This window comes from Dendropsophus ebraccatus, chromosome 8, assembly GCF_027789765.1.
Source record: "Dendropsophus ebraccatus isolate aDenEbr1 chromosome 8, aDenEbr1.pat, whole genome shotgun sequence".
Lineage (NCBI taxonomy): Eukaryota > Metazoa > Chordata > Amphibia > Anura > Hylidae > Dendropsophus > Dendropsophus ebraccatus.
In genome coordinates this window covers 92,800,708-92,812,532 of record NC_091461.1, presented here as the reverse complement: position 1 = coordinate 92,812,532, position 11,825 = coordinate 92,800,708, and the positions used below count along the sequence as shown (strand labels likewise).

Sequence of the window (11,825 nt, the reverse complement as noted above, 5' to 3'; positions counted from 1 at the left end):
GTTTCTGATCTTATGGTGGCCGTAGAGGGTCAATTATAACGGCGTTGTCGTCATCACAATGCGCCGCGTTCTGGTGTCGCCCGGAACTACAACATGTGCGGACTGTGAAGACAGTGTGACTGGTCCCCTCCAGCCTGTAATGATGAGCCTCACAGCGCTGTCCGGCGTGTATACTCTTCCACTTAGTATGTATTCAGCCTTGTCCCACAGTCTGTGTCATGTAACTTATTAGTTTACGCAGCCTGTGTAATGATGACTCCCAGTCACCCCCTCAGCCTGTGTAATGATGACTCCCAGTCACCCCCTCAGCCTGTGTAATGATACCTCCCAGTCACCCCCCCAGCCTGTGTAATGATGACTCCCAGTCACCCCCTCAGCCTGTGTAATGATGACTCCCAGTCACCCCCTCAGCCTGTGTAATGATGACTCCCAGTCACCCCCTCAGCCTGTGTAATGATGACTCCCAGTCACCCCCTCATTCTGTATGTAAAAGCTTTCCAGACACCACCTCAGGCTGTATATATTTCCTGTCACCCCTCAGCTTGTGTTATGGTGCTTTCCAGTAATCCCTTCATCCTAAATATTAGTGCTTTCTAGTCATTTCTCAGCCTATGGAAAGCTGCCTCCCAGTGACACCCCAGCCTGTGTTATGGTTCCTTCCAGTGCCCCCTCAGCCTATGTAATGGTACCTCCCAGTGACCCCTCAGCCTGTGTTATGGTACCTCCCAGTGCCCCCTCAGCCTATGTAATGGTACCTCCCAGTGACCCCTCAGCCTGTGTTATGGTACCTCCCAGTGCCCCCTCAGCCTATGTAATGGTACCTCCCAGTGACCCCTCAGCCTGTGTAATGGTACCTCCCAGTGACCCCTCAGCCTGTGTAATGGTACCTCCCAGTGACACCCCAGCCTGTGTTATGGTACCTCCCAGTGACCCCTCAGCCCATGTAAAGCTGCCTCCCAGTGACCCATCAGCCTGTGTAATTGTGCCTCCCAGTGACCCCTCAGCCTGTGTAATGGTACCTCCCAGTGACCCCTCAGCCTGTGTAATGGTACCTCGCAGTGACCCCTCAGCCTATGTAATTGTACCTCCCAGTGACCCCTCAGCCTGTGTAATGGTACCTCGCAGTGACCCCTCAGCCTATGTAATTGTGCCTCCCAGTGACCCCCTCAGCCTGTGTAATGGTACCTCCCAGTGACCCCTTTAGCCTATGTAATGGTACCTCCCAGTGACCCCTCAGCCTGTGTAATGGTACCTCCCAGTGACCCCTCAGCCTATGTAAAGCTGCCTCCCAGTGACACCCCAGCCTATGTAATGGTACCTCCCAGTGACCCCTCAGCCTGTGTAATTGTGCCTCCCAGTGACCCCTCAGCCTATGTAATTGTGCCTCCCAGTGACACCCCAGCCTGTGTTATGGTACCTCCCAGTGCCCCCTCAGCCTATGTAATGGTACCTCCCAGTGACCCCTCAGCCTGTGTTATGGTACCTCCCAGTGCCCCCTCAGCCTATGTAATGGTACCTCCCAGTGACCCCTCAGCCTGTGTTATGGTACCTCCCAGTGCCCCCTCAGCCTATGTAATGGTACCTCCCAGTGACCTCTCAGCCTGTGTAATGGTACCTCCCAGTGACCCCTCAGCCTGTGTTATGGTACCTCCCAGTGCCCCCTCAGCCTATATAATGGTACCTCCCAGTGACCCCTCAGCCTATGTAAAGCTGCCTCCCAGTGACCCCTCAGCCCATATGAAGCTGCCTCCCAGTGACCCATCAGCCTGTGTAATGGCATCCTCCCAAGTAGTCTCCCCCACCCACCTCTCTCAGCCTATATAACAGTGACCTCCTAAGCCCAACCTGGGTTACTGTCACCCCATTGTCCAGCTTTCCTATTGGTCTCACCTCAGCTAATAAATACTTGTTCTGGTAAGTGGGGTCCTTGTGAGCAGACCCCCGTGTGCATATGGCATCAGCTCCATTGTCCCACCCTTAGTAGGAGGAAACCCTAGCCCCTCTATGATAGGGTTTAGAGATGAGCGAACCTCGGGCTTGCTCAAGTCCATCCAAACCCAAACTTTGGTCATTTGATTAGAGGTTGCTGCTGAAGTTGGATAAAGCCCTAAGGCTATGTGGAAAACATGGATATAGTCATTGGCTGTATCCATGTTTTCCAGACAACCTTAGAGCTTTATCCAAGTTAAGCAGCCACCGCTAATCAAATGCCGAACCCGGTTCGCTCATCTCTAATAGGGTTCCATTGATTCTAATGGAGTCACGTCATGGAGGGGCTGGAGTTTCTTCCTACTAAGGGTGGGTCAGCCCCCCTCCAATGCTTCAGCCTGGGCCTGGTGGTACAGTCACTTTAAGGCTATGTTCACACAAAATAAAAAGCAAAATGTGCTATATTAAAGTCTATGGAAAGTGTCAGTCTTGTACACATTGCACCCATTGTATATAATACACTTTTTGTTTTTTACATGACCAGCGCCGGTGCGGGAATGCCAGTTTGTTGAACCACCGCCTGGTTCCTGCGCATGGTACTGGTCTATTCCCAGGCACCAGCCCGGCCTGAAGCCCTGGAGGTGGCCTGCCGGCCCCCAGTGTGACGATCTCCCCTCTTAGGGTGGGTTCACACTGAGGAATTCTCGCGGATAAACTCCGTGGAATTCCGTCGCCTGTACGCGCGCACGGCCGTGTGCCTTTCCGCCGGCTCCATAGACACCATTCTATGGGCCGGCTGATTCCGCAATCCGCCGACGTGTCAATTCTTTCGACGGAATGCGGAATCCGCTCGTGCATAGAATGGTGTCTATGGCACGGGCGGAGAGGCGCACGGCCGTGCACGCGTACAGGCGACGGATTTCCGCTGAGTTTATCCGCGAGAATTCCTCAGTGTGAACCCACCCTTATATGCGGCACACCCCCAGTGCTTCATGCCAGACTATTGCTTGGGAATAGACCAGTGGCGTGCACCGGAACCAAACGGCGGTTCAAAAAAATGCACTGGCACTGGCATCCCCGCATGCACCAGCACTGGCATCCCCGCATCGGCGCCAGTGTGTCCATGTAAAAAACACAAAGCGGTACATTCCCTTTAAATGGAAACTAACAACAGCTTAGATGAATCTAACCGTTTGATATCTCCCTTTTTTGTCAATATAACTACCAATTACACAGAAACGCCACCGAGGATGAAGATAAGGGACCTACCTTCATCCTCAGCACCCCATGCACAAAAAAAATATCTGCAGGTTAGATTCATCTAGCACATTATGCAGCACATTATTAGTATGCAGCACATTAATGGATTCAAAATACAGCCACTTTTTATATCTAATTGACGTTTTTTACTTTTATTTTATTGTGTGTGAACAAAGCACACAAATGAAATGGCCACATAGACTTATGTTGGGAGTCCATGGCACAGAGCTGGGAGAGAAGGTGTGTAGCGTGCACATCTTCTGGCTCCTTATAGTGAACATCCAAACCCTGATTGGTCAAAGCTTTTGACATGTTTGTTAGAAGTGACAGTGTCCATTTTGGCACCACACAGTTACAATCAAGGACCCCTTACTGTGCAGTAATGTGGATCCATGGACAGTCATTGCATTGCTTTGAAGAAATTGTAGCACTTAAAGGGAACAGTGGTACCTAAGTGCCCCTTGCAAATGAAGGGGCAAGAGCACCTGAATGACTGCTCATCCATTCATTGCAATAGATATAACGGATAACTACCGCTGTCATCCCACTAGGCAGCAAATGGCAGTCACAAAGGGACACTTGGGGACCGTGGTTCTGTTGATTAGTGGGGATCCCAGCAGTGAAACGCCCAATGGCACTATTACTTCAATCATTCAATTATATGAGCTACAGTAATCCAGCATCAGAATCCTCCACTCCCCAAATGGGTCCAACGGGCGCAGGTCCAAGTAAAAAAGCAAGGCAAAATTAAGTACTAAAATTTATCAAAAACCGCCACAACGCGTTTCAGGATCGCCCCTTTCCCTTGATCAGACACTTGAGAAAGGGATTGGTGCAATCCTGAAACTCGTGTCGTTTTTTAATACATTTTTAGTACTTTATTTTGCCTTGCCTTTTTACCTGGACCTGCGCCCGTTGGACCCAGTTGTGGAGTGGAGGATTTTGTTGCTGTTACTATCCTGTTGTGGTTGCCTGGGAGTGGCTGCGGTTCATATACCTGCTGTGGTCGAGTGTTGTGCCTTGTATTTGCACAACACCATCAGGTGAGAATCTCCATTTTCTCTTTTTCCTGATCCCCTTTTGCCTGATTTCTACACTATGGAGCGCTGTTCATTTGTATATTGCTAGTAATCCAGCATGGCCACTAAAAAACGTACAAAGCTATCTGCTTCTGGCTCATGTGGGCACCGCAGCTCTGTGCCAATGATCAGATATTAAGGATAGGCCATCAATCAAAAAGCCCTGGAAAACCTCCAAATCAAATTTGTGTATATATAAGTTCCCAACCTGCTGGCACCTTGTCTATTCTCAAAGTTCATAGGTCACATCATACATGCTTCCTGAGATCATGCATCTGGTCTGTTTATGGGCCAAGTCGCCTCATTCACAATAGGATCCCTTTTTTCAAGGACTTAAGGCTTGTATTACTTACTTGGAAGTTCAAGAATTGAAATTCATGATAGAGACGCAGGAATTATAATATAAATTGTAGATGAATTATATGCTTAGGGTTACTTATTTTGTTTATGTTTTTTTCCTGTTTAGGTTGAGCTCCAGATGTTTTGTTGTCCATCTGTAATACAATGGACTGGGACAAGAACAACCACTCACACAGAGTTTTAATTTTTGCCATCAAGCTTAGACAGCTTCTGACGGGAGAGGTACATCTTCTGTGAAATATAATTATTTGGGAAAGGGGTCAAAAGGAGCACTAAAACAACAACAACATAAGAATAAAAAACTGAGAAATATATAAATCTATAAAGAAATGTTCTCTATCAGTTCATCTTTTTATAGGCCCAATGACATCGATAGGCCTCCATGTAATGTAGGGACACCAGTTGGTCTTCCAGAGCAAGAGCTGCTACTTACACTTACTATAGGGGACTCATAAAATCCAGTAAGGGTTATGGGAACAGTTGTGATGCTGTACAAGTGGAATTGTGGGTGTAGTTAAACCAAAAGGTATTCATGTTTCTGCATTTATCGCAATAGTTTGGTATCAGAAACAGATTAAACAGCTCCGTGGATGACAGGTCCGTGCTTATGTCTACTGATAGGAAATGGTCTTTTCTAGCAAACTCCTTTTTTGTTTCCTTGCAAAATTAGAGCTATGCTCTCCTGAAGGTTTTTGGGGACTCGCTAAAACGCAGCAGCCAGCTCACAGTGCCAGCAGATGTGAGAATCTCTGACAGTCACACTCCCTCCAAGATGGGAAAGAATGATGAGAAGAAGATCCTAGACCTGACAAGAAAGATCATACAGCTGCTGACTGGAGAGGTGAGCGCTGCTAACATGCTAGATAATAACACCTTCAGAGATGTCTGGATGATGACTGTATCAATGTGTGTCAGGTTCCTATAAGATACGAGGACATTGCGGTCTTCTTCACCATGGAGGAGTGGGAGTATGTAGAAGAACACATGGATGTCTACAAGGATGTCCTGTTGGAAAATACTAATCTTAAATCTGTTGGTAAGAATGCTATTAAGGTAACAAAATGCATAGGTTCTCCTTAAAAAATGTAATGTAATTCTAGGGACAGAGTTGCATCAGCTCTGTCCTGCTTCTATTCCCCTTCCCATTCATCTTTTCAGCACTCTTTTGCCATGAGCACTTGAGGCAGGACCTATCTGACCTGTTCATCGCAGACACAGGCTGAAGAGACGTGTGGCGGGGGACTGGGATGAAGACCATTGTACAGCAAGAGGTAGTAATACTTCCTTTTTTTTCATGGTAAGGTGACCAGGGCTTAAAAGACATAGTAAATACATTATCGGAGAAGATAAGCCACTCAAGGAGCGTGGATCAAGTGGATGGCATTGTTCAGAAGATATTTGATCTCACTAAAGAAATCATTCGCTTGCTGACCAAAGAGGTGAGGAGTTTTGGGAAGCACTCCCCTTCAGGGCTGTGGAGTCGGTAAGCCGCAGCTCCGACTCCAACTCTGACTCCTGAATTTTATCAGGACCGACTCCGACTCCTGAATTTTATCAAGACCGACTCAGACTCCTGCTCCTTCATTAATGGCCAGTCTGATACCAGGGGAGTTATTTATCACACTGGCTCAGCAGCTTCTCCCTAATGTCCTACATGATCCTGATGCAACTTCTGAGTGAATAAAGGAATACTGTATATAAAGCAGATTCTCCTGTGTGTGTGCAGTGGATTCAGCCAGTCTCCAGCCTCCATGTCCTGAGCAACTCAGAACTAGAGTAGATGGAGCAGGTGGTTTTTCCTGCTGGCAGTCTTCTATGTTTCTAACTAAATATTCACTATACACAAAGAAACACTGCTGACACTGCCAAATCCCTGTGATACAGAGGGGTCAGCCATACTGATAGAGAGGGGTCACACATAGTGATGTTGAGGGCCACTGTGGGGGCAAGCAATAGCACACACACACACACACACACAAAGCCTGCTGCAACCATAACACACACGCACACAGCCCGCTGCAGCCATAGCATACACACGCAGCCTGCTGCAGCCATAGCACACATACATACATACATACATACACACACAGCCTGCTGCAGCCATAGCACACACACACATACACACAGCTGCAGCCATAGCACGCGCACACACACACACACACACACATAGCTGCAGCCTTAGCACGCGCGCACACACACACACACAGCTGCAGCCATAGCACACATACATACACAGCCTGCTGCAGCCATAGCACACACACATACACACAGCTGCAGCCATAGCACGCGCACACACACACACACATAGCTGCAGCCATAGCACGCGCGCACACACACACACACACACACACACACAGCTGCAGCCATAGAACACTGAAGAAAAACACAAAATCTTCTCCCAGAGAGAAAACACCACACTGAGGACAGAGGTTACTGCTACACTACTTATGTCTTCTCCTCCTCCTCTATATTACACAGGATATCTCCATATTACACTGCTGCTCATATACAATCACCCAGCATCCAGGAAGAGACCAGCACAGATCTCCCCCCACACAATGGACTCTTCCAGCTCAGAAACAAACTGCCAAATAGTGACCGACAACTTTTCCCCGACCACCCTCATCTAATAGGGCCAGTGTCCTATTAGAATAATGCTCATAAAATATATTGATGAGCAAAACTCAATTCAAAATTTTTTAAAGATTTTTTGGCTGGAGTCAGGGTCGGACTCCAGCCAAAACTAGCTCCGACTCCACGACTCCGACTCCACAGCCCTGCTCCCCTTCATCAGATCAGTAGTGAGGCTATGGAAATTAATTTTTGTCTTTTTTCTTCAAACAATAAGGCTGCAAACACACACAGCAGTTTTTAGGAATACTGGCACTGCAGTTTTTGTGCCAAAAGCAGAAGTGGACTCAAATGGACTAGAAAATATAAAGGGAGGACTTGTACTTCTCTTTTCTGATGGATCCACTGTTTTTTGGGCAAAAATTGAAGTGGCAGTATTCCAAAGAACTGCTGTGTAAGTTTCCAGCTTAAAAGGGGTACTCTGGGCAAGTGTAAATAATCATGGAGGGCAGGGGGTGGTGAGAACATAGCAGTTAAGGTATACCTACCCATCCCCATGCAGCTGCAGAAACACAGCTCACTGTCAGCCTCCACTCTCCTGTTTTGTCATGACGTGGCAGGAACTACCTGCTCAGCCAGTCAGTGACTGCAGTGTCCCGACTCAATCACTGACTGCCTGAGTTGGCATTTCTGAGCCGGGACATCACAGGACCAGGAGATCCAGGAGACTGGAAGGGGACCATAACTTGATTGTTATGTTCCACAAACCCCTGCCCTCCATGATTTTTTACATCTGCACGGAGTACCCCTTTAATGGGAATCTAGCTTTTAAAGCTTTTTTTTATAGTATTATATATTATTTTGTATAGAAATATATACTAATATGGAGTCACACCAAAGCCAGTGGCACGTATGACATCTCAAGTTCACAGAAATCATCACTACCATCACTGATATACATGAGAAAGAAAAGTGGAAAAATGCTAAAAGTCGCCAACAAGATCATTGAGCTGCTGACTGGAGAGGTGAGCACTGCTGGGAATGCTGGGGCATTATATAGCAATACCAAGGATGTATCTGGATGATGACCGTATCATTGTGTGTCAGACCTCGATTAGATATGAAGACATTGCAGCATGTTTCTCCATGGAGGAATGGGAGTATGTAAACGGACACAAGGATTTCTTCTATGGCGTCTTGGACAACAAAATAGTTGAATCTTACAGTAAGTAAACCCTAATAACCCTGGCATATAGCACTTCAGCATTACTGATTTGTACTAGTGCAATGGTGGTAAGTTTGCATACCAGAGTTTGCTCTATTTTATGATCGGCTACGAATATACGTGAGCATATATTGATAATGTAAAGCACTAATAGTAATAGTAAGAGTCCAATAGTGCTAACATCTGGAACGTGTCAAAAGTTTTTATTGGTGGAGAATGAGCAGGGAGACACACATGGCAACACTTTGTCAATCATCTCCGTCCAGACAGTTCTCTAGGCTTCAGACTTGTTCCTGTTTGTCTGACCATAACATGTAACCCCCCCCCCCCCCAAAAAAAAACATACGAAGATATTATTGATGCACGAATAATACGTCCTAGTGACATGTCAAAAATTTGTTTGTTTTCTGCATGTTTTTAATGTTGATGGGGGTTTTTTCGCAATAAAAAGTAATATTTGCCGTATTTTCTCGTAACTTTTCCAGTTAAAATATAGAGTTTGGAATATAATTGCCTTATAAGACTACCCCTCTTCCAATGCACACCAAATAAAAATTTATAAAAAAAACATTGGATAGCAGTGAGATTTGAGAATTAAAGAAGGAGGTACAGTAATACCGGTAGGATACAAGGGCGGGCCAGAAGGGTGAAAGAGGTGTGTTTTTCTGGACACAGCGCCACTCTACCGTTTTTGAGCTTCCCTCACCATATGCAGTGAGACCTCAGATTCTCCAGTCCGGTTCCAAAGTTTTTCAGCAGCCGCCCTATGAGACAACACCCGGCGTATAAGACGACCCCTGACTTTCGAGAAGATTTTCCTGAGTTAAAAAGTAGTCTTATTCAGGAAAATACTGTAGTTAGTACTAAGGATGGTCCGAACCTGCCAAGGTTCGGGTTCGTATGAACCTGAGCGCTCGGCATTAGATTCCCGCTGTCTGGCCGCTCCGTGCAGCGGGATGATACAGCGGGAGGACCGCCTGGAAAACCGGGATACAGCCTATGGCTATGGCTGTATCGCAGTTTTCCAGGCGGTCCTCCCGCTGTATCCACCCTCTCCACAGAGCGGGGAGACAGCGGGAATCATTGCAGAGAGTTCGGGTTCGTACTAACCCGAACCTCGGCAGGTTCGGACCATCCCTAATTAGTACCATAGTTCTGCGGCTCTTTTAAGAGGTCACTGTTTTAATAGGCAGAGTATATATAGATGTCTAACCTGGAAATTATGTTTGCAGCACCTTTGTCTACAAAAATTGAGCAATGTTGAAAAGATTGATGCCCAATGATGAGATAACGCTGATGTTAAAAGGAAACTCAGGTGAAAATGTTTTTCTTTTAGATCAACTGGTATCAGAACGTTATAGAGATTTGTAATTTACTTCTATTTAAAAATCAAATTTAAAAAGTCAGATTTAAAAGTATTCCAATACTTATCAGCTGCTATGTGTCCTGCAGGAAGCGGTGTATTCTTTCCAGTTGGACAGTGCTCTCTGCTGCCACCTCTGTCTGTGACTGTCCAGTGGAGTAGCAAATCCTCATAGAAAACCTCTACTGCTCTGGACAGTTCCTGGGATGAACAGAGGTGGCGGCAGAGAGCACTGTGTCAGACTGGAAAGAATACACCACTTCCTGCAGAACATACAGCTGCTGATAAGTACTGGAGGACTTAAGATTTTTAAATAGAAGTAAATTAGAAATCTATATAATTTTCTGACACCAGTTGGTTTGAAAGAAAAAAAAAATACCAGAGTTCCCCTTTAACTTTCTTTTTGTGTAATGTGTGGAATTGATGTTTTGCTTACTTACTCATATTTATTTCTTTACTATTTACAGATACATTGTCTTCTCTAGGTGTTAAAGAAGAAAAGTCACTTGAATGTCCAAAACAAAGAAAACATTACCCAGAGAGCTCCTGTGACCTGATGCAACAGCCATCACATAAAGAGGTGGATTCCAGAAAATCTCGTCATAAACAACAAAATATTGAAAAACATAAAGAGAACCACATAAAACGGACACTTGCTTCTTGCTGTAAATGTGGAAAAAGAACTGCAGTTAGGCAGATGTCGATAGATACTGCTGATTCTACTAAGAGAAAAGAGTTCTGCAGGAAGTGTCTATTAGTTAAGAAAGAGAAGGACCTTAAGAATAGGCAGTATCCTTGTGCAGAGTGCGATAACTGTTTTTCTAACAAGTACAACCTTGAGATTCATATGAGAAGTCACACAGGAGAGAAACCTTACAAATGTTCAGAATGTGGAAAATCTTTCAAGTCGCCTTCTAACCTTAAAATCCATTACAGAGTCCACACTGGTGAGAAACCCTTCCCTTGCTCGGAGTGTGACAAGACCTTCAGGTATAAGTCGCACCTTAATGCCCATCAAAGGGTTCATACAGGAAAAACAGTGCAGTGTTCAGAGTGTGGAAAAAGCTTTGTCTATGAGTCACATCTTGTAAAACATCTCCGAATTCACACAGGGGTGAAACCATTTGAGTGTCTGGAATGTGGGAAAAGATTTCGTCTGAATGCCCATCTCACTCAGCATATGGTACTGCACACAGGACAGTTACCGTATAAGTGTACAGAGTGTCAGGAGTGTTTTAGGTTCCACTGTGACCTTTTAAAACATCAGAAGATTCATACGGGTAAGAAGCCATTTTCTTGTTCTGAATGTGGCAAATGTTTTACACGTAGTACAAGCCTGAATGAACATAAGAAGATCCATACAGGGGAGAAACCATACTCGTGTCCAAAATGTGGAAAATGTTTTGTGAAGTATGACTACGTGCTCCGACATCTAAAGACACATACTAAGCACAGCCCCAAGTCCGATGACAGCTGTTAGTACCCCACAGGGTATAGGAAGACATTGGTTGCTTACTGCACAAGATTTTATTGACCAAGTTCATTGCTTTACTGTGCAGATCCCCAGGAGGTTAATTTTGTACCTTTTTTTTGCCTTTTCACCATCAAAACTATCGTCACTTTTATCTGACATAAGAAAAGGAAGGGTGGAAGTGCACATTCGGGTGAACTATGTATACATGAGGAGGGCAAAAAGCTATCTCAGGAACAATATAACTAAAAAGAAAAAGAAAGCAAGAGGAAATTATGCACATCCACAAATGTATGTAAAATAAATATTTTATTACTGCACAAAAGACTAAAACAAAAAAGAGACAGTATACAGAATCAAATACAAAAATCCCTAGAGGGAGATCATGATAAATCAACCTTCCAACCAGAAGCCAAATGGTCAGCTCATAACAGTGTGGATGACCCAAAGATAACACCAGGTTAGACATATATAATACTAGTATAAAGCATGTATGCATGAAGTAATACAAGTAGTACAAATAATCATAAAATGAAGTAAAGTCAATGTAAATAACCTAATAACAAC

The 11,825-nt window shown here is 45.2% G+C and overlaps 1 protein-coding gene across 2 annotated transcripts; it reads left to right on the top strand.

Annotated features, from left to right (window-relative positions):
• The first annotated feature begins 72 nt into the window (after window positions 1-72).
• LOC138799584 (zinc finger protein 773-like) lies at window positions 73-11,583 on the top strand. 2 transcript variants are annotated; one of them, XM_069980979.1, is made up of 8 exons: window positions 73-185; window positions 4,735-4,850; window positions 5,299-5,469; window positions 5,544-5,664; window positions 5,931-6,067; window positions 8,069-8,224; window positions 8,307-8,424; window positions 10,273-11,583. In XM_069980979.1, the coding sequence occupies exons 2-8, from the start codon at window positions 4,773-4,775 to the stop codon at window positions 11,265-11,267; spliced, it is 1,776 nt and encodes a 591-aa protein (XP_069837080.1). In that variant the 5' UTR covers window positions 73-185; window positions 4,735-4,772; the 3' UTR covers window positions 11,268-11,583. The 2 variants fall into 2 exon arrangements, with proteins under 2 accessions (XP_069837080.1, XP_069837079.1); XM_069980978.1 differs by having other exon boundaries at window positions 10,255-11,583.
• The last annotated feature ends 242 nt before the right edge of the window (window positions 11,584-11,825 follow it).